General features: G+C 36.6%; 6 protein-coding genes across 6 annotated transcripts; 2 read left to right on the top strand and 4 right to left on the bottom strand.

Moving 5' to 3' along the window:
* Positions 1 to 212: 212 nt before the first annotated feature.
* On the top strand, positions 213 to 2964 carry LOC145899558 (ruvB-like 2). Its single transcript, XM_082988401.1, has 11 exons — positions 213 to 325; positions 465 to 650; positions 926 to 1096; positions 1212 to 1310; positions 1378 to 1484; positions 1581 to 1798; positions 1916 to 2008; positions 2068 to 2188; positions 2253 to 2358; positions 2469 to 2612; positions 2705 to 2964. The coding sequence occupies exons 1-11, from the start codon at positions 320 to 322 to the stop codon at positions 2852 to 2854; spliced, it is 1401 nt and encodes a 466-aa protein (XP_082844527.1). The 5' UTR covers positions 213 to 319; the 3' UTR covers positions 2855 to 2964.
* Positions 2951 to 6535, bottom strand: LOC145899557 (general transcription factor IIH subunit 1-like). The gene is made up of 14 exons (XM_082988400.1): positions 6378 to 6535; positions 6227 to 6318; positions 6049 to 6155; positions 5822 to 5918; positions 5606 to 5756; positions 5299 to 5454; positions 5150 to 5235; positions 4635 to 4756; positions 4492 to 4555; positions 4149 to 4237; positions 3854 to 3974; positions 3454 to 3666; positions 3255 to 3347; positions 2951 to 3153 (listed from the first exon to the last, which is right to left on the bottom strand). Exons 1-14 carry the CDS (start codon positions 6520 to 6522, stop codon positions 3073 to 3075), a joined length of 1617 nt encoding a protein of 538 aa, XP_082844526.1. The 5' UTR covers positions 6523 to 6535; the 3' UTR covers positions 2951 to 3072.
* Positions 6536 to 7396: 861 nt separating this feature from the next.
* On the bottom strand, positions 7397 to 11480 carry LOC145899216 (chondroitin sulfate synthase 3-like). Its single transcript, XM_082987948.1, has 9 exons — positions 11376 to 11480; positions 10947 to 11107; positions 10313 to 10398; positions 10095 to 10255; positions 9582 to 9750; positions 8989 to 9223; positions 8754 to 8909; positions 7553 to 8445; positions 7397 to 7487 (listed from the first exon to the last, which is right to left on the bottom strand). Exons 1-9 carry the CDS (start codon positions 11447 to 11449, stop codon positions 7422 to 7424), a joined length of 2001 nt encoding a protein of 666 aa, XP_082844074.1. The 5' UTR covers positions 11450 to 11480; the 3' UTR covers positions 7397 to 7421.
* Positions 11481 to 12087: 607 nt separating this feature from the next.
* Positions 12088 to 14760, bottom strand: LOC145897835 (putative ATP-dependent RNA helicase DDX49). Its single transcript, XM_082986286.1, has 11 exons — positions 14573 to 14760; positions 14244 to 14453; positions 13942 to 14059; positions 13776 to 13874; positions 13618 to 13713; positions 13301 to 13441; positions 13016 to 13193; positions 12734 to 12881; positions 12581 to 12669; positions 12448 to 12519; positions 12088 to 12386 (listed from the first exon to the last, which is right to left on the bottom strand). Exons 1-11 carry the CDS (start codon positions 14694 to 14696, stop codon positions 12276 to 12278), a joined length of 1386 nt encoding a protein of 461 aa, XP_082842412.1. The 5' UTR covers positions 14697 to 14760; the 3' UTR covers positions 12088 to 12275.
* A 97-nt stretch (positions 14761 to 14857) lies between these two features.
* Positions 14858 to 16526, top strand: LOC145897691 (elongator complex protein 4-like). Its single transcript, XM_082986087.1, has 4 exons — positions 14858 to 15110; positions 15298 to 15615; positions 15801 to 16144; positions 16278 to 16526. The coding sequence occupies exons 1-4, from the start codon at positions 14905 to 14907 to the stop codon at positions 16511 to 16513; spliced, it is 1104 nt and encodes a 367-aa protein (XP_082842213.1). The 5' UTR covers positions 14858 to 14904; the 3' UTR covers positions 16514 to 16526.
* Positions 16527 to 16535: 9 nt separating this feature from the next.
* On the bottom strand, positions 16536 to 18848 carry LOC145897692 (sperm-associated antigen 8-like). The gene is made up of 5 exons (XM_082986088.1): positions 18708 to 18848; positions 18275 to 18498; positions 17214 to 17328; positions 17094 to 17156; positions 16536 to 16880 (listed from the first exon to the last, which is right to left on the bottom strand). Exons 1-5 carry the CDS (start codon positions 18786 to 18788, stop codon positions 16758 to 16760), a joined length of 606 nt encoding a protein of 201 aa, XP_082842214.1. The 5' UTR covers positions 18789 to 18848; the 3' UTR covers positions 16536 to 16757.
* Positions 18849 to 20465: the final 1617 nt, after the last annotated feature.

Genomic DNA, 20465 nt, shown 5'->3' with positions numbered 1-20465 from the left:
TTTTCTTTGTACTATTGTTATTACTGATACAGGTAAAAGCGAAAACAAGTTGGAAGCAAGTTGCTTTGATGTATAAAAATCAAAATAAATCGCCATTTTCTTTGTCAAATCAAACAGATTGTACAACTTAAGTTAGTTAAACTTTCCCAAAAAAAGAAAACAATTGTCATTTACCCCAATAACAAAAAATGTCATTTTACCCCAATGGGTGTGAAAAACTTTGAAGATCGCACATGAACGATTCTCCGTCCGTTGATTTGATTTGTATTGACGCTGTAGGTTTGTTGATATCCTTTCAGGGAAAGACTACAAGACGACTATGGCTGTAAGTATCATGTTGCTAACTATCGTTTGACAAATCATACAATATTCTTACGAGTTTGGACAATATTAGCAGGTTCGTCACTGTTACGACGGCGAAAAGGGAAAATTAAAACCGCAAGCAAATATACAACTTGTTACAGGCTGCAACAACTGTTAACAAAGTTCAAGAAGTGCGTGAAGTTACAAGACTTGAACGTATTGGCGCACATTCACACGTAAGAGGTCTTGGGTTAAACGATGACTTGGAACCACGGCAAGTTTCGCAAGGCATGGTTGGCCAGGCTGCTGCAAGAAGAGCTGCTGGAGTCATCTTGGAAATGATCAAGGTCAATAAATCGCCAATGCCAGTGATTTTAAGCACGTTCAGTCATGTTATGAAGATCTAACTGTTAATTTGGCATATAACGTGCAAAGCATTCATGGAAACATGAACAATGGTCACACAACAGCCAGTTTTGTCATTAACATCCAGAATCTCTTTCCATGGGGTTAAGGCATAAAAGTAATGCTCTTTCATGAAAACTTAACCGCCAGTTCCGAAACATCATTTCTATTGATTGACAATTCATATACTGCATCCAAAACATTAAATCTTTAACAGGAAGGCAAAATTGCTGGGAGAGGTGTTTTAATTGCGGGACAACCTGGTACAGGAAAGACTGCTATTGCCATGGGAATGTCTCAAGCAATGAGCAGAGATGCTCCATTTCAAGCAATGGCTGGAAGTGAAATATTTTCATTGGAAATGAGCAAAACAGAAGCTTTAACTCAGGTGAATTTTGCAGCAGTTTGTGTACAATTAAAATGCCAAAAATGTGTTTTCTTCCATTGTATGTTATTACTGATAAGCATGATATCATAAAATTTATTGTAAATTGCACAAACAGGCTTTCAGAAAATCGATTGGGGTCCGAATTAAAGAGGAAACTGAAATGATAGAAGGAGAAGTGGTTGAAGTGAGTGTAGAGCGACCTGCAACCGGCACTGTAAGATATGTTTGTTTTTTGTTTAAGACATTCAACTTTTTCCTTTATCCATTTTGTTGTGTTCCAGGGTGCCAAGATTGGAAAGCTGACTTTAAAAACAACAGACATGGAGACAATTTTTGATCTTGGACAAAAGATGATTGAGCAAATAACAAAAGAGAAAATTCAAGCTGGGTAAATTGTGCCTAAATGATTAATAAGTACAATTGCTTACAAACATTCTCTATACATTGCTTTAATGTTAAACTCGGATGTGCATTTTTGTTTCAGAGACATCATAACAATTGACAAAGCTACAGGAAAAATTTCCAAGCTAGGTCGCTCCTTCACACGGGCTAGGGATTATGATGCAACTGACGCACAGACAAGGTTTGTTCAGTGCCCTGAGGGAGAACTACAAAAAAGAAAGGAGGTAGTTCACACAGTCACCCTTCATGAGATCGATGTAATCAACAGCAGAACACAAGGATTTCTTGCTCTATTTTCAGGTATGTAATATTTTTAAAGTCTCTTGAGCCCCCAATGGTTAAAGCTACATTTGGTGTTATTTTTATAAATTTCACTATAGCCAATAATGCTGATAGTCATATTTATATACATGTTAGGAGATACTGGTGAAATAAAATCTGAAGTAAGAGAACAAATAAACTCAAAAGTGTCAGAGTGGAGGGAAGAGGGTAAAGCGGAAATCATTCCAGGTAAAGTGCAGGAATTCTTGTGAAGAAAACAAACAAAAACCTTTTGCATTTCACCATAGGCGTCTTGTTCATTGATGAAGTGCATATGCTTGACATAGAGTGCTTTTCATTTCTCAACCGCCTGCTTGAAAGCGACATGGCACCTGTTGTTGTCATGGCAACCAACAGAGGAATTACCAAGTGTGTGGCTGCTGATTATACTTGAGTAAGGGCAGTGGTAACATTACTAACAGACATATTTTAGGATTCGTGGCACCAACTACAGCAGTCCACATGGAATTCCCATTGATCTGTTGGATCGGTTGCTGATTATTGCCACTAAACCCTACTCTGAAAAAGAAACCAAACAGGTGAATACTCTCTGGTGAAAAGCTGTTCTTGCAATATGGTTCTTTCCAAAACCACAAGTGCATTATACTTTGTATATGTAATAAAATAACAAGTATGTTCATATTCTTAGATTTTACAAATTCGCTGTGAAGAAGAAGATGTTGAGATGGAGGAACAAGCTATGGCAGTTCTCACTCGCATAGGAATGGAAACATCCCTTCGATATGCTATTCAACTGATCACTGCAGCAAATCTTGTGAGCAGAAAAAGAAAGGTAACTTTATTAAGCTCTTTCTGCCTAATTTTTACCTGAAAAACCTTGTTGTGTCTAAGTTGTGTAAATTGTTTTACAATATATTTTAAAAGGGTGTTGAAGTCTCAGTGGAAGACATTAAAAAGGTCTATTCCCTGTTTATTGATGAATCCCGTTCAACCACCTTCCTTCAAGAATACCAGGAGGAATTTATGTTTAATGAGCTGGTACCCGCTGGTGATACTGCTGTCATGGAGACTTGATAACCCCTTTGATTTTGCTACTCCTGTATCTACACCACCATTCTATGTTGCTTGTTCAAACCTAATGTTGCTTTCGTTTGCAATGAAACATGGTTTTGTACTTTTTTATATGCAGTCATTTTCATCAGGAAAGACTTAGGGTAGTGAAAGAAAATTTCCTAAGGTGCAAGAAGAAAAAATGTTACAACTGAAGGTAAGAAAACAAGGCTAGGGTCTGGTCATTTTCTTCCTTTCTTAGATTGCCAGGCATTGAACTTTGCATATATTGCACTGAACATGTCTTCCAAGTGCTCTGTCACCTACAAATTATAAGCACATTTAAAACAAGTTCAGCATCCTAAATAGCGTGACTCAATAACAGGACAGTCCCTTGTTAAAAAGGTATACACAACAAACCTACATTGGTGTGCACCATGCTTCTTCTTAAATCTTCCTGGTATGCACGTACACGTGTTTGGTGAAAGTTTTCAATGCTTTTGCACATTCTGGAAACCTAAACATACAGTTACATTTTAAAACATACATTTTGTTCAAATCAATGAACATCATTTTAACATGCAATGACAAGACTATAGTATCTATAGATGTTCCACAAATACCTTCTCCTGTAAAAATGGTGTGGTGACTGGAAAGCAAGACCAAAAATGGCGGGCAAGTTCAGTTGCTGACAGGTAAAGTTGTTTCAAACCCTCTTGATGAGCTGGGGACAATAGGTGCTGTATCACATTGGTGTTCGATTTGCCGAGGCCGCCTCTTGAGTTGTCGGATGTGAGATCTGCAAGGGCAGAGGCTGCATAGCTTGTACCCATTACCTAAAATGCAAAAACAATAAACTAGACTTCCAGAGTCAAGTTTACTTTGTTTAGGTTTGTAATAATTCTCGAAACACAGGAACAAATTGTATAGCAGAATTATCATAAACATATGACATTTATAATTCCAAGAGTGTACATCTTGCAATCTATCAAGCACGAAAATAGCTGTAATACTGTCACTCACATTTGACAGTTTTGGGGTGTACTTTTGGCATTGATTGTGGACAATTCTCATGCCTTCATGCACCCTTTGACCATTTAGTTCTTGGTGTACTTGGTTGACAAGTGTGGGCCCGTGACTATACCTAGACAACATATTTGCACTTGTTATTAGGGTAATTTCGTCTCAATTTTTTTTGAGATTATGCTTTCATACCAAACTTCACAAGTTTATGTGGAAAGAAAGATATGCTTTAACATGATGATGATATTATGGTTTTAGTCTGCTGGTAATTATCATGAACCATTTAAAGGCTTACCTTTCTGATCGGTGTAAGTTTAATGAAACCTCTTGTGAATCCTTGGTTTCTTCCAAATCATCATATACAACACTTTGTTTTAATTTAGCCTGTTCAACAAAAATAAATTCCAGTGTTTCATGAACCACAGACTGTAATCTTTTTTGGACACAAGTATGGAAAAATTTTCAAAAAATTCCTCTTCTACATCGCACAATAATACATAACAGTCTGACATGTTTCAGTGATAAACAACTGATCTACATATAAACCATAACCCCAGGATTTAACTCAGTCCAAAATAATTATTTTTCTAATAGCTAATTCATCAGTTTTATTAATTTTGTCATTTTCAATGTCAAACCTTTTTTGCAACTATTTCACCATCTATTGAAGTTGTGTTGTCCCCATTTGCCTGATCACTGGATCTAAACAAAATAAATGCTGCATTTATCAAATTAAGTGCATTTCCAAAAACCACAGGTAACAATAAATGAAAAGACCTACTTGTTACTACTTGACAATACCATGGCACTTTGGTGATTAAATCTCTTAATGATGTTTTTGTTAATCAGCTGTGTATTGGATAGCTTTGGCTTTGATGACTGATCAACATGGCTGCCATAACCCTGAAAAAAGTCAAGGGAATAGAGCTTCATTAGAAACTTCTTTGAAAGGTTGACCTAATTTGCACAAACTTGAGGAACAAATTAGTTATTATCTTTTTTGTCTAATGTCTAACATTGACTTACAAACTGCCATTATTGCTACATGCATTATACAGCAAATCAATTTTACACATTTTAGGTTATCAGTGTATAAGGCTAGAAACATGTTTGGCAGTGCTTTTTGATTGATCTTTTCAATCAGATTACAAAGATGTCATAGTTGTATTCAATTTGGGCAATGTAATCCTTCTGTCTATACAGCGCCAAAACTGATGAAGCGAAATTTAATCAAATCTGCAATAACTGGAGCTCTACTGTACTGTATGTGAAATACAACAATGTAAGTGTGCTTACATCATCTTTGGTGCTGTCTTGGTCATCAAAGTATGATATGTCATTAAAAACATCTTTTACACCGATTTGAAGCAGAGTTAGGATATCTAGGATATAACACATTACACAGATATTCAGAATGGTTGAAATTAATCATAAACCAATCACACCTTGATCATCTTTTTTAATGCAATCAGCAAAAATGTCTTTGCTACTGCTACCCTGATTTAGACGATCTCGATGAAAATAGTGTGACTGAAAAAACATAGTCCAAAACTCTTTTTCCGAAAGTTTATCCGGCACCTTGTCAAGATACTTTCTTTTTACTGCAAATTGGCAAGGAATCCAGTTAAAAATTTTGGCATTTAACATTGTCATGCATAAATCAATGGAAAATAATTAATAAATGGGAAATATAATAAATTAAAAATTGTTCTTGTAAACACAGTTGAAGAATAGCACTTTGTGAGTGTGTACCTGCAGGGTAAGTAGCAAATATTGACTGTATTGTGTCTGCAGTTAAATTATACTTGAGACCATTGCAGCCGTCTGCCTGTGGCCGAACATCAGCAAGGAATGCTGCAGAAACACCAACTTTTTGCATAGAATCAACTTCAACAGACAATTTCTGTATACAGGAAAAAAATAAAACCCATGTTATATTAAAAGGTATCCTTGACTTTATTTTCTCACAGAGGAGTGGGAGTTCCAGAATTCTTCGGGTGTAATAATGCCACTCACAACAAGATCCTTGTAGGTCTGAAATAATTCTGGGTCAGTCTGAAGAAGTCTGCAAGCCCAAAAACATGTCCCAAAACTATTGTTAACCAAATAAACATGCTTTCCTGTTTGGGTATCAGGTTGAATTGGACATAAAAAATAAATACATGACGACAATTTTCACATAAAATAATACACACTTGTTTTTTTCTTCAAGTTCTTTGTCAATTTTTCTTCTAAACTTAGGCAACATTTGAGCCAAAAGATTTTTCACATTCTCTCGTTTGCTCTTTGCTGTAGTGGTATCCTTAAAACAAGAGTAAAAACACTGTGAAACTGAAAGTTTAAACTTTTGTGTTCTTTGTTTCATTTACTTACAGAATTTGCAAAGTGAAAAACATAGGAGTCACCCTTCAATAGAATTATTTGGAGCTGAATTTTGGCCTTTCCTTCTGGGGAGACCTTCTGACCTACAGTAAAGAATATGGATTAATTAACATTCCTGCCACATTATTATTTAAAAACTTACATTTGATATCGGCATACATAAAAGTCGCGTCAAATTGATCTCGGCCTTCGGGGCACCAGGCTATTCTCTCACTCATTAAGTACAGTGTACCATCACGTTTCTTATATTTAACTTGATTTATCATTAACTGGACTTGTTCAGTCATTTTTAACAGTAGTTTCTCTATGATTGTCCCCAAAAAAGTATTAGCTCAGATTAATATCAGACACCTGGGTTTTGTAACACCAGTTTAGAAATTAAAAAAAACTTCAGAGCCGACTCGCACTTCTACACATGTAACCGCGATGACAAGAGCAGGAAATGTACTGCAGAAAAGCATGTGAAAATCGTAGAGCAAGTGTTGTTTTCATATCACGCATGACCGAATGCGATTTCTTCCTGAAAATTTTCATAGAAATAAGTAAGCCTAGCAATGGTTTAAAAACTTGCTTTAAAGTTTAATTTGTGTGAAAATGCTAATTTCGACAATTTCTGTGCACTATAATAATACAACAGCGATCACTTTCTTTTCAGTTGTAAATATGTAAAAAAAAACATATTTAATAAAAAAATACTGGTGCGGTTTGTTACAATTCACGATTCGCCCTTTAAACACCTTTTGTTGATAATGTAAATCTGACTTTGCTTGTGCTGTTATTCGTCTTTTTTACCTTACACATCAAAAGTATATATTGCATTAATTTTTTTACTAAAATGCACTGCTATCAAACAGGCTAAACGAAAAATAGAAAAAATCGCTATTTAGAGTCAAAATCAGTGTTTGATCGAAATAGCACAGAGAAAATATCTGCATTCTACTATCACAACTACTTGCAAGTCATTTTGATGTCACGTTATTTCAAATTTGCGAAATGTATTTGCGAGTAGCCTATAATTATTGCGTCTCGTTAAAGATAGCAGTGTCTTGTGACGTATTTTTTACGAATATCGAATATGCGATAAAATCGCGATAACTGGCGCAGTTGTTTTAAAATTTTATTTCGAAAACTCATGTGATTGGCAAATAAGTCCACCATGGCGCTGATGCTCGTCAGTTCTTTTACTTCAAAAAGCTTCTGACAAGTCGTAAGTTTCAAATATTCGGAGTTTCGATTGTGGATGAAGCATAACCTGCGTGGTAAACGTTTGATGACAGCAAAATAAAGTGAAAAATTGTTTATTTTATATACAAATACCTGTTTTAAATTGTTTTTTCCTATCTCCCAAACCAGAGCTTGTATGTCAGATTTGTGAACTGAGAGGATCCGTCTCTTTATCAATTTAGACCGTTTTTTGTCAGATTTCATAAGATGATTAGTAACAGTCGTGATTGTGACTTGCTGTCCGCGTATAGTGTTTAGTCGAATTCTGTTCAACATTCCGACATCCATAATCACTTCTGTGTCAAAAAGTACCAGCAAGTCGTATGTTTCCATTGTCATTGCTCGATTCAACATCTCTTGATTCGTTAACTTTGTCCCATTTTTCAGTTTACTTACAGAAAAGCGCACTTTGTCGTAATCGGTTTGCAATTCCTTCAAAATATCCACGATCCAGTTTGTTTCCATCGCAAATACCACAAGATATATATTTTCACCGAAGTCTAGCGTGTGCTTTTTCAAATCACGCAAAAACTGTTCGAAATTCGGGCGGTTCGAGCAGCGCACAAGTAACGTGACTTCTTGATGCTGCTCATTTTCCTGGCATTTCTTTCTATTTACGAGAATGTCAACGCATTTGTTGGAAAGGTTTTCTGAAAAAAAGGGCCGGGAAAAGAAGCTTTTGATCCTCAAGTTAACGTGGGACGTCCTGATGGTGGGTTGGTGCCGATTGGCGAAGAATCGTTTTTCTACATTGAAAAATGCGATTTCCTCTACGCCCCGAGGTAATCGAATAGCTCGATAGTTCTGGATTAGATTGGATTCTTTCACATCATCCACGTCGTCCACAACCGGCAAATTGCATCTTTTTTCGTTATGTCGCCCAACGTAAAAGTCCACAAATTCATCGCGAAACTCTATTTCTGGTTTTATTTTCTCCAAGTCGTAACGTCGTCCATTGAAATAGGAGCTCCATATGATGTCATCATCTATAGAAGTCTAAAAAGCATGGTTGGTTTGTCGCAATATTCCCAATCCTACCTTACGACACTTTATCAGCTTCGATAATGTTAAAATTAATCTTTGCGGTCGCAAAGTTATATAATGCCAGATAAGGTTTAATTGAAATTCTTTTAGATCTCCCGGTTAATATCGGGTAGGGAATAAGTTGTGCTCTGGAAAAAAACGATTATTTCCATGCAATTTTATGTACAACCACGAACATTTAAAGGACATGCATATACTTGCTGCTTGAAACATAAAAAAAAACAAAAAAACAACCAAGGTAGAAACAAGCGACCCACCTCAAATTTGTCGTTCTGCAATTGATGTATTTCTTCTTCCATTCGTCCAATCTTTAGCATCAGTTTTTCGATGCGTCTTTGAAGGATTCTTTTATGAAGAAGGTATTGATACTCCGGTATCTTGTTGGAATGATAAACGACACCTTGATCTAAAACAGAGTTACATTGGTTAGCATATCCCATTTCTTACACATAACCAGCTGGTGGTTCTCTCTTGTGGCAATTAACCTATGTGAACTTTGCTGATTGTTTCAATGTGAGTGGGTTGGGTTTTGTGATCGTAGTTTTGGAAGAAAAGGCAGGGGCTTTCCCAACTGGTCATGCACCCAATTCCAGTCAGATTGAAAACACATCTTCCCAGTTCCACATCGTCATGTTTGGTGTATAGAGTTTCGAGGCAGTGTCGAAGATGTGGGGCGATCATTCGAAGAAGTCGTCGAGACAAGGCAATGCCGGTACCTGTCTAAAAGGGATTTACACAAAACATTACGAGTAAAAAAGGCACCGCATGCAGTTGGTCTTTGTAAAACAAAATACACAACGGAAGTTGAAACTTCGTGCTATCCTACACGTTAGCTTTTAAAGTCGACACATACTTGATCACAGACTTTTTCAACAACCTGTGTGATGTCATTTGCCTTATTCAACAAAGTCTATACGTTTGACCCTATATTTCATCTACTTATTACCATTATACCTAGTACCGTTTGTCCTTTGACAAACACAAGTATAAAGAAGTCCATGCTGTATTCAAATTACGAAATATGCCGAACAGAAGTTCATGTGGAGCATTCATAGGGCTGTTTGTGTTCAACAGTTACCTTGCAATACGTTTCTCCCTTATTAAGGTACAGACGGTCACCTCCTGAAATGCCAAAGCCCGGACACCCAATTTGCATAACTTTCGATGTGTTTAAGCTGTGTAACAACATGACCAGCTTCTTCGTATCGACATACGCATCGTCGTCAATTCTCAAAAACCACTCATACCTGCATACGTAAAGCAGACCAGTTAAGTTATTTGGAGTCAAATAACAAGTATAGTGAGGTTTTGTAAACATAGTAAAATGTCGTCCTGGGAGATTTATAATTAAGTACTTCCAAAACGTGGTAAAACTTTCCAAGTGCGTGGCGAGTTCAAAAACCACCGGTTAAGTAGATAACATCCGACTGTATGGTAGCATCAGATTTGACATACCAAAATGTTTCAGTTACATTTACTCTGGCAACCGACATATTTGTTGAACAAACCATGATCAAAGTGTTACACATCCGTAAATACAATTATAATAAAAATAAAGGCTTATGAAAAGGTTCGTGCACAAATCACTTACTCGTTAATGTAGGCGTTGTACATGTGCATAAACATTGAGTAGTACTTTTTCATGGGCGGGTACATTGCATCGTCGACACCCGGCAGTTGCACAACACGCAGCTTACCATCGATCTGACCACCAGAACCAGGAGTCGGGGTTGCATAAACTTCTACATCAACCTGGAAGCAAAAATGTGTTTTTTTCTATATGTTGTTGAAATGTCTCAAGGAACTTACTGCAGGGTGGCGATGATCCGGTGACAACCAAGTTTTTAAAGCCCAACTTACTCGGTTTCCGAGATACTTTTCACTGGACATCAAGCCTTCAGCAAAAAATATGGGGTTATCCGTTTGATATATATTTGGCATTTGTGTACAGAAATGTTTGTTTCCTTCCCTAAAGACTCCAGTGTTTCGCCAACTCTATACCAGGATGAATATTGACGTTGCTGCAGCACATTTATAGAAAATAGTGTTTCTCTACCGAAGCCAGAAGAGATTGATTGAAATAAATTTGTCACATTTTTTGCGTGCATTGCCTTTTTCCTCTTCCACTTTGGGTCGCTATTATAGCAATGTCACGTGACCTATCGTTTAAGTGCATTTCCGAATCAGTCTGTTACATGTTGAATTCGATTCTACAACATCGCCCCGACAATGCACTCAATATTAAGACTCAGCCGTGTAATCGCCGACATTCTAAATTTATCCCATGTATGAGCCTGATAAAAAAAACCGTGATCGGATTAAATTGTTTGCCCGTAATCGTTGTAAGAGATATTCAGACAAATACCCGTTTTAGGCATTTGGCCTTCAGATACATTTTGCCTGCGCCGCCAGGCTAATTCTTTTTTCATCCTATAAATCGTACCTATGTATATTGTTGCATTTCTGATTGTTGGTTTTGATTCAAGATCGTCATTAAAACCTGCCACAGACTCTGGCCATTTTTGTTTCACCGCTGGACAGTTCCTGTAGACGGTGAAGATGTACAACCCAATAACATATCCGATAAGTACCCTCAGCACATTTCTGTGAACAACAGAAACCGTTATATAAGCAAGGTTTATACCGTTATCTCAAAAATAGGCTGCTTGTGGACGCTTCAATAATAAGACCAAACAACATTAAATTTTCTATGACGTCATGGAAATAAACGTGGCTCGAAAGCACCACATATAGCCCAACGCTTCGGTTATGTGTACTTGGTTGTGCATACAGCAAATTTGACCAGCAAGGTTTAGTGTTTACTACTTTACCATCGAATTCATAACGTTACAAGTTCGGAACTGTACAATACCTGTACTTTGATACTGCAGCCAGAGAATACATGTGTAAGAACATCGAGTTGTTGAATGAAAAACCATGCAGCATCAAATTAAACTGAACTAAAGTACGTGAACTGAAAAACTTCAAGGCAGAACATATACTAATATAAAATGGTCTTCTGTTGAAAATATTCAGCTATGATGACCCGTTTTAACCTTACAGACACATTCTGCTAAGTTCTCAAAACGCCGAAACAAGTATAAAGCGATTTGATATGCCTTGGGCCATTTTTTGTTTATACGCAAACGTAAGCATTGCGCTTTGGCATATTAAACAAACGTTAGTGTAAGTTGGAACATTTTTTTGGAATACAGGTTTGTTGTAATATTCTGTGATCGCTAATGTAGCACCTTGCATGTTTCCCAACTTAATTCTTCACACATTTGGAACACAGACGGACCAAAGGCTGCAGATGGATATAGGCTCTCCTGCAAAACTATAACAGTTCGCACTTCACTTTGCCACCCAACTAGTCTCGGACACTTAACTAAGCAACTGGCACGCGGTAGAAGTTATTTGCTCAGTTACAAACGTGCTTGGAACAATTTAAAGTCACGCCACCTGATGTTGCAACGGGTCTTTCAATTGATAAATAAGTCTGCTCACGGAGTCCAAGTTCGTAGTCTGCAGCAGGAACACGATCTTGGAGACTTACGACACACCTGTTTGTCATTCGGCATGTTTCAATATAGGCAGACAAAGCGAAACAGAACAATTTGTCAACATTTTGATGCACGATACTTTATAGTTTCTTATAGAGTTCACTGCGATACTTGCAGGGTTGACAGTTACTCTTTCCTCCGTAGGATAGTGAACTCCAATGCTTCCCCCTTACAAACAGCGGCAAGTTTAACCATCAACTGTCAGTTGGTCAGCTGCTGTCGGCAACAGCTTTTGCTTTCCAAGACTTGGCTGCTATGCGTTCCTCTTTCTTGCGTGCAATCCTCTCTTTACGCTCTCGCGCGGCTTCTTCCTCCGGATTCTAAAAAATAAAAGAGGAGATAGTATTCACCTTGGCGTTGACGTTGACGTCAATAACCAACCTTCCCTTCCATCACGAGGGCTTTCCGTTTGTTGGCGCGCTTTTTCTCGCCGAACTTTTCGCTTTCCATGCGCTAAAATTGAAAATTGCGTCATTGATGCGAAAAGAAAGAAACTCCACTTTAAACAATCTACCTGTTCAGCTTCTCGTTTTAAAACATTTACTTTCGTGAGAATGCTCAAAACCTCATCTTCTTTGACATCATATTCCTTCAGTTTAAGGTCTTGAAAAAAATGCAATTTTAAACATTACCTTGAGGATGTATGTTCTGCACAGAAGTTACTCACTAATCTGTTCTTCTATGCTCTGCACACGGTTGATGTCAAACTGAGTGACAAGCGATATCGCCATGCCACTTCTTCCAGCCCTAGCAGTCCTGCCCACTCTGTGGATGTAGTTTTTTGCCAGGCCTGGAATATTGTGATTAATGACCACCTATAAAGGCACATAATGCTCTGGAAAGATTGTTGTCGATTCCTATCAAAGTATTTCCTTTTATATGTTATTTTCATATCTAAAATGCTTTGTCCATAGGTTGGCTGCAAAAGGTTGAAGATTTCTTAAATTACCTGTACAAGAGGAATGTCTAACCCACGAGCAGCCACATCTGTAGCCACAAGCAGACGAATGTTGCTGGACTTAAATCGCGCCAAAGCTGAGAGTCGTTGACGTTGCTTCATTCCAGAGTGAAGAACAACACAGTCAAATCCAGCTTTTTGCAACAACATGCCAAGCACATGACAATTCCTTAGAAAGTAATTTTTGAATAAAATGCATTTGATTTATATATGTGACAACTTGGTACAAATATACCAGGAAAATTCAGAAACAGAAAAATTTAGTTGAAGTAGCACCTGCATGTTTTGGTAAAAATCATTATGGAATTGGTTGGTGATTTTTCCATGAGGTCTTTGCAAATGTAGACAAGGTAGCCATCTTTGATATGCTCTGGCAGAAGGATGTACCTTTGGTCCAATTGATCAACAGTAGAAACTCTAAAAAGGGCCATTACTTTATCCCTTTGTCTTTAATCAAGATTTTTGTAAGATTGTATAATCCCAATAGCTGCCACATAAAATTCGTGAGCTACATAAAATTCGTGAGCTATAGTACCATAGTTAAGTGAGCTATAACTATGCTATAAGAATATTAAAAAACACAAATCACTAACGTTTTCTCAGCTTCCCAAAAAAAGGGTTTTTTGGTAGACAATTCTTGCACTTCTGTGAGAGTATCAGTCAAGGTTGCGCTGAACATGAGGGTTTGCCTTGGTAACACAAGTGTTGTTATGATTGGCATTGCAATCTGTTTTTTTTTATTTATGTTTACCTCTGTTTCGGTAGGGCTTGAAATATAGTATCCAAGTCCTCTGAGAAATCACCATCCAGTTTATCAAGCAATCTGTCAGCCTCATCCAAAACAAGAAATCTGTAGGTAGACAATTTGCGTTACCAACAACACAAGTCACTGGTTGGATTTCATAAAAATACTGTACTTGATTTTGTTAAGTTTAACATTTCCCTCAGAGCTTCTTATCAAATCAGCAAGTCTTCCAGGGGTGGCAATAACAACATGTGGCTTCTTTTTTAAGGCTGCTGCCTGTTTTAGTGTGTCTGAAATATCAGTACATCATTTAAGTGTTCTGTTCAGAATATTTAGATCAACAAAACCATCCCTGCATGGCCAATTTGTGCATTATATTGTACCAAGAACAAGACAAATAGAATTAATTCATTTGGATCATATTCCTTAGTGGGGTAAGATTCAAAGTATCAAAAAAGTAAAACAGAACTATACCCATTCCTCCCACAACAACTGTGTGTTGAAGATTAATTGGCTTTCCTAAGAGAGCAAACTGCTCAGCAATTTGATATGCAAGTTCTCTTGTGGGTGTTATAACAAGACAAAATATTCCATAGGGATCTTTTGAAAGTTGTTGTAAAATTGGCAGGGCAAAAGCAGCTGTTTTGCCACTCCCTGTCTTCGAGCATCCAAAGCAGTCCTGACCTGTAAATACAATTGTGTAGACAAACTGCATAAATGGGTATTGATAAAATAACTTTCATTAAATTTTGTATGGATCATTGCAAGTAAACTAATACGTCAATTATTTTGTGACATCTTACCTTCCAAACCTGGAGGAATGCAGTGGTACTGAACTGGTGAGGGGCGCTTAAATCCAAGCTGTTGTAGATGGTCTAATATCCATTGGTTCAGACCCAGGTCCTCAAAGCTTCCCTTAGCTTCCATTATATGTAAAGGCCACGTTTCTGACTAAGAATCAAACAAAATACACTCCCAGTTATAACGAACACATGTGATTATGTCCACAACAGGATGATTTCTATGTTAGAACCAAAAAGATTCGGGGTATTTACCTATTGGCGGTACACTTTATGGACGTGCGTTTTGCGGTTTGATATGTTGTAATGTAACGAGTCGGCGAACTCGGGAAGATATGAAGAAGGTTACATTTACCAAAAAGGGATCCAAGAAGTCCAGTGTTTCAATACCAGGAACTCAGGCGTCAACTAACAATGGTTTATTGTTAACCTCGACGGGTATTCCGTCTCTGGATGCCATAATCGGCGGTGGACTTCCTGTTGGCACTGTTATTTTAATTGAAGAGGACAACTCGAACCGCTTTGCAAGAATCATCAGCAAGTATGGCGAACAATATTATTTGGTTGTAGTGTAATTTTTATGTTTTATTCCAGTTGACTATATTTTGCTTCAAGAGTCAATTAGTGTTTGTGTTGGCCACCCATATACTAGTGTTCATCTATCGAGATGTCTTTTCATTTCAAATACCTAAAACATTATTTTTTACCTTATTATTCTTTATTTTCAGGTATTTTCTTGCAGAGGGCATAGCTTGCAAACATGGAATCTACTTGATTACGAAGGATGAGAAACCTCATAAAATTTTGAGCCAACTTCCCATGCCTACCACAATGGAAAAAGTATCAAAAGACCCTTCTCAAGGAGAAATGGACATTGCATTTCGTTACCACAACATGCCTAAGGCACAAAAAAGTGTTGCAGATACTTCCAAGTATGGTCACCATTTTGATCTCAGCAAAATGATGGATGCTTTGCAAATACAGGGCAATGATGTAGATGCCCTCGACTTATTGGGAGAAGATGCAGAAGCTCATGATATATTCAAGTTTGTCATATTTACTTGTATTGGTTACATAAACTTTACTTGTGCAGTTTGGCAGAATATTCACTTCATAGGTTTTGCAAAAACAGCACATCTCAACAATTAAAATTTTTATTGAACTATTGTAGATTTAGGTAATCCTCAGATTTCTGTTTTTGTAAATGTTAAATTATTTTATTTTGCAAAAGACATACCCTTCGTCATATCAAGAAAAAGTTGGACGAGAAAATCTACAAAGTTCCACAAACCAAAGACGTTGAAGCTAACATCAACATATTAAGAGTGGCCATTACAAACTTTGGTTCTCCACTATGGGGAGAAAACAATGCTAAAACGGTGCAGAGGATTTGTAGATTTTTACATTCACTCCGTGCCTTGGCCAGACAGTCATTGATGGTGTGTTGTATTACTATTCCAACTGACCTATACAGCTCATCAGAAGTTAACTCCATGCGACAGTTCTGTGATTGCTCTGTAGAGTTGCAGTCCTTCGAGGGAGAGACAAAAAATCCTCTGTTTAAGCAATATCATGGCAAGTATTTAACTTTTAAGTCACAATGTCTTTTTGTTTTTTGTTGTTTGTGAAAACTAAAGAACATTATGACGATAAAGTTTAGTATTTGTTTCAATTTAAATTAACATTTTGTCTATCTATTTTTTTTCAGGCCTCCTAAAAATGACAAAGTTGCTATGTCTCAATTCTCTACTTCCTTATGTACCAGAAACTTTGGATTTTGCCTTTGAACTAAAGAAAACCAAGTTTGTCATTGAATATTTGCATCTGCCACCAGACATATCTGAAACAGTGAGTCGTCAAGGTGTTGAAGACACAGATTCTCATAAAGTTGCCAAATCATCCCCATGTGGGGGCCCCACATTAAAAAAGACCTTAGATTTTTAGGGATTCACATACAATACTGTCTAGGACGGAATTACTACAAAAAAAAATATTTGCAACATATGAAAAACAACACTAACATTATTTTACATATGTCCTATATGTTTAGTAATAAGTCAAGATATCAAATAAAAATCCACAACCACGAATGTTGTTAACAACCCCTGCAGGTTTTAGTGTTTCACAAAATGGTGTCTGTAATGTGTGACTACTGCCACAATAACAGCTTAAAGTATAGCCTTGCTCATCACATGTTTGGATAAAATTCTTGTTCATATGGTTGTGGCTGGTCAAGGTATTCTGATATTGGTTTGCTGAAGGCAGTGTTTTTCTTGAATGGTGTATCCCTCGTCTTGATTTGTGAGACCCCCTATAGAAAGGAGATATATTTTAAAAAATTAACTACATACTACAATAAGTTAGAGATTCCTTGTCTTGATTTTTCTATTTTGGTAGCAGTAATAACATCTGTATTGGTAAAGAAAACACTGTTTTATGCAGCCCATATCTTAATATTTTTGCGTGATGTGCAAAAATGGAAATAAATTGAAAAAAGTGCAAGCAGACAAATAAAATTACTCACATGAATTTTGTCTTTGTGAGATGACCAGAAGGTGATGGACTGCTCAGTGTTAACATTGTGATCCTTAGCACAGTTCAATTAGTTGATATCAATTATTCATGTTTACAAAAAATGGACTACCTTTGTGGGAGGAGGCACAGTTGACACAAAGTCAGGTTTGTCGAAGTCCTGTTGTTTTACAGTAATGAACTCAGTGGGTGGAGGTGGTGGGTTAAATTCTCTGTGGGTCTGCTCCCTGTACACAATATAAGCCTCATGAATGGTTTTAATTCCCGCTGCACAGGACATATAACAAAACCATTTTTTTTTCAACAATGTCCATTTAGTATTGCTGAATACTGCTCTTCTGGCAAACTTTATTTTATCCACGTTTCGGCTGTTATGTAGCAGCCTTCATCAGGAGGTATGAAATGTAAATCAAGCAATGTGGACAATGTTGTGGCTCATAAACAAAGAAGAGCAGTATTCAGCAATAAAATATGCCTGACAGTGTCAGTGACAATTTGTCCATTTAGTATTCTGTCAATCTCAATTAATGTAGCGAATCAAAGTTCGGTTAATCCACATTCAATTTGTCCAGAATGTCTGAAAACGTTGGTTCCAAACCTAGTGCTAGTTTTGTTGATAAAAATTGCCATGATTGAAAACAAAAAAAGATACAAAACATATATAACCTGATGTTTGTAAAATTCAAAAAAGCACTGCAACATATGTATCTAATCTTTCAGCCACAAAATACCCCAAAAAATCTTGAACAAATTGGTTGTTATATCATCATGGTGGGTTAGCCAATCAATATTACAAAGAACAACGCAATAATATATAAAACTAAAAGTGTTTGTTTTTCTGACTAAACATTGCAGACTAACCAAAGATTTTTGTTAGTTCAAAGATTATGAATGATTTGAACCTACAAATAATCGTTAGTGTGAATTAGGTAAATTTCCACATAAACCAGGTTCTTCTATAAACTTACTTTTTTACAAAATCAATTTTGTATTTGTCAACATTAGTACACATAACCCTGTTTACATATGATAATAGGTGGAAAACAGTGGCCATCTGTCTGCAGCTCACAGAAGTTACAAAGGTTACCAAAACATGCAAGAAAAGGAAGTTCTCACCCACATTATGAAAAGTCAACTAAAGATACATGAAAGGACATTTTCAAAAGTCTTTACCCGATTTGATTGTACAGCATTCTTTCAACCAACTCTTCCTTTTTCCCTCTGGTCCGTACCTCAGGAAACTTAGGTTGTTGATAAGATTCTCGAACTGTGGTCAGCTTTTCTGCATTTGCTTCCAATTGTATGGTGAGAAGCCCCTTGTGTCCATGACGATGAAGTTGGGCACTGCTTGTGCATTCACTGTTGACATCTGTTGGTTCCAATGATGCTGCAGCTCTCTGAAAATGAAGCATTTAAAACGTTTTTATTGGAACGTTAGCAGAATGCGGATCATTTACAAGAATGATTTTTTTTCTCAAAAAATACTTTTGTTGGTTAGCACTACTAGCAAATTTAATTTTTTTAAACAATTTGTATTGAAACATTGCACAATGGATAATTTAAAATTCATTATAGCCTACTGCATTGCTGTTATAACCATACTTACCTCTTCTACCCAATTTTCTAGCAAGCATCGTCCTCCAGAGTTATTGAAACGGATTTCATTTCGACCCTCAAACGATTTCATGTCTTTAAAATGCAAGGCTAACTTCCAGTTACAACAATATCAAGTTCGAGACAAAATAACTTGCGTAGAAACCATAGCAACTGAAGGTGTTTTGCTCCGTTACCCAATCATTCATGCATATAAAACACAAAAAGGAAAATTAAATATCAACAAATACAAATATATTTTTTTGACAATAGTTTCTGCGGCAATACTACTCATAAATGTTAGTTTTGTCGAATTACCAATATTATATAAATACAGTTTGCATTATAATATGTTACACAAAAAATTATGTAAAAATGGAAAATAAAACAATGTTATCAGAACCACATACACACTTGCCGTTACAATGTCGTCGTTGTAAAATATTTTCGATTTAGTGTTTGGATAATAATGTATGTGTACAAAACATAAAAGTATGAAATAAACGCTTGTGCATAGTTTTGAACGTTTTTCTTGCCATCTTGGCAATTAAATGAAACCGACAGGTGGAAGCAGAGATCCGATGGAAAGCAACAGCGCCGCAGCTTGCTGGTTGCTGCATCGTTTCGTGCACAAGCAGCGCAGTCAGTAAACAATTTTGTGCGTTATGTGCGTGGTTATTGTTGGTTGCAAAGAATCAGTTACAAATGGCGTGTTGTTACGAGTTTAGTGCAAGTGAATCTGGTGCATGTTGGAATCGAATTTTACTTATATGCACAAAGATTAAAAGTTTGTTTGATTTGCTGTTTAAAATCCTAACTATGTTTCTAATGGGTATAAACTCCCTGCTGATGTGTGCTGTATACCTCGCTTGCAGTAGGACAGACAGTGAAAGATGGATTGATTGAAGGCAACAAACATACCAACTGAATCATTTAATATATGTTCATGTCATGATGTTATTCACTGGTTTCTAAAGTGTGAAATTGTAAGCTTTTTTGTAAATGATCAACAGCTTATGAAAGTTGTTCAGCAATTAATTTCAGGTTATTTATATTTTGTAGTTTTATTGCAGTTTTAGTTATTTCTTCCAGACATTGTAGGGTGCTTTTTGATAGGTTGTCATCTAGCATTCTAATTTCGACAAACTAGTCATTTCATTTATACCTACAGGAGGGTTTTGTGTGACTGGAAATAAAATGTGTGGCCTTTGCCTGTAATTATGTTGGCAGTCCAGCTTAAAAATCTATAACGATGAATAAATTTAATGCTATTCTGTTATCTCAAATTATATGTGACTTCTCTAAATAATGTCTCAGTAAAGAGACGAGATTTATTCACATTGTACTTGTTGGTCCAAAAAATTAAAGTTGTGTGGGTCCATGATATGATTATGAACATAGTTGTTAGGAATATCTCAGAGGTCACCTTATTGTGCTGTAAATTTTGGGTGCTATTTTGCTTCTATAAATGGAAACATTGAAACACGTTTAGTTACAAAGCAGGAAGTTCCTGGAAATCAATGATGTCCTGTGTATCCTATGTCCTTGGTGCACCTAATTTATATGTTATAGTTAAAGACAGCATGCAGGGAAGGAACTAACTTTGTGCTGTTCAAAATACTCTTGATCTTTCCCACAGTGATTTTTATTATCAAGGGTATAAGATTTATTAAATACACAGGCAGTTTGGCAATATTTGAAAGCACAGCATGTGCAACCCAAGCTGTTTGTTTTATGCAACTTTTTATTATATTATAAATGTCAACCATAC

Source organism: Ascidia mentula, chromosome 4, assembly GCF_947561715.1.
Source record: "Ascidia mentula chromosome 4, kaAscMent1.1, whole genome shotgun sequence".
NCBI classification, from domain to species: domain Eukaryota; kingdom Metazoa; phylum Chordata; class Ascidiacea; order Phlebobranchia; family Ascidiidae; genus Ascidia; species Ascidia mentula.
This window is presented reverse-complemented; position numbering and strand designations above follow the sequence as displayed.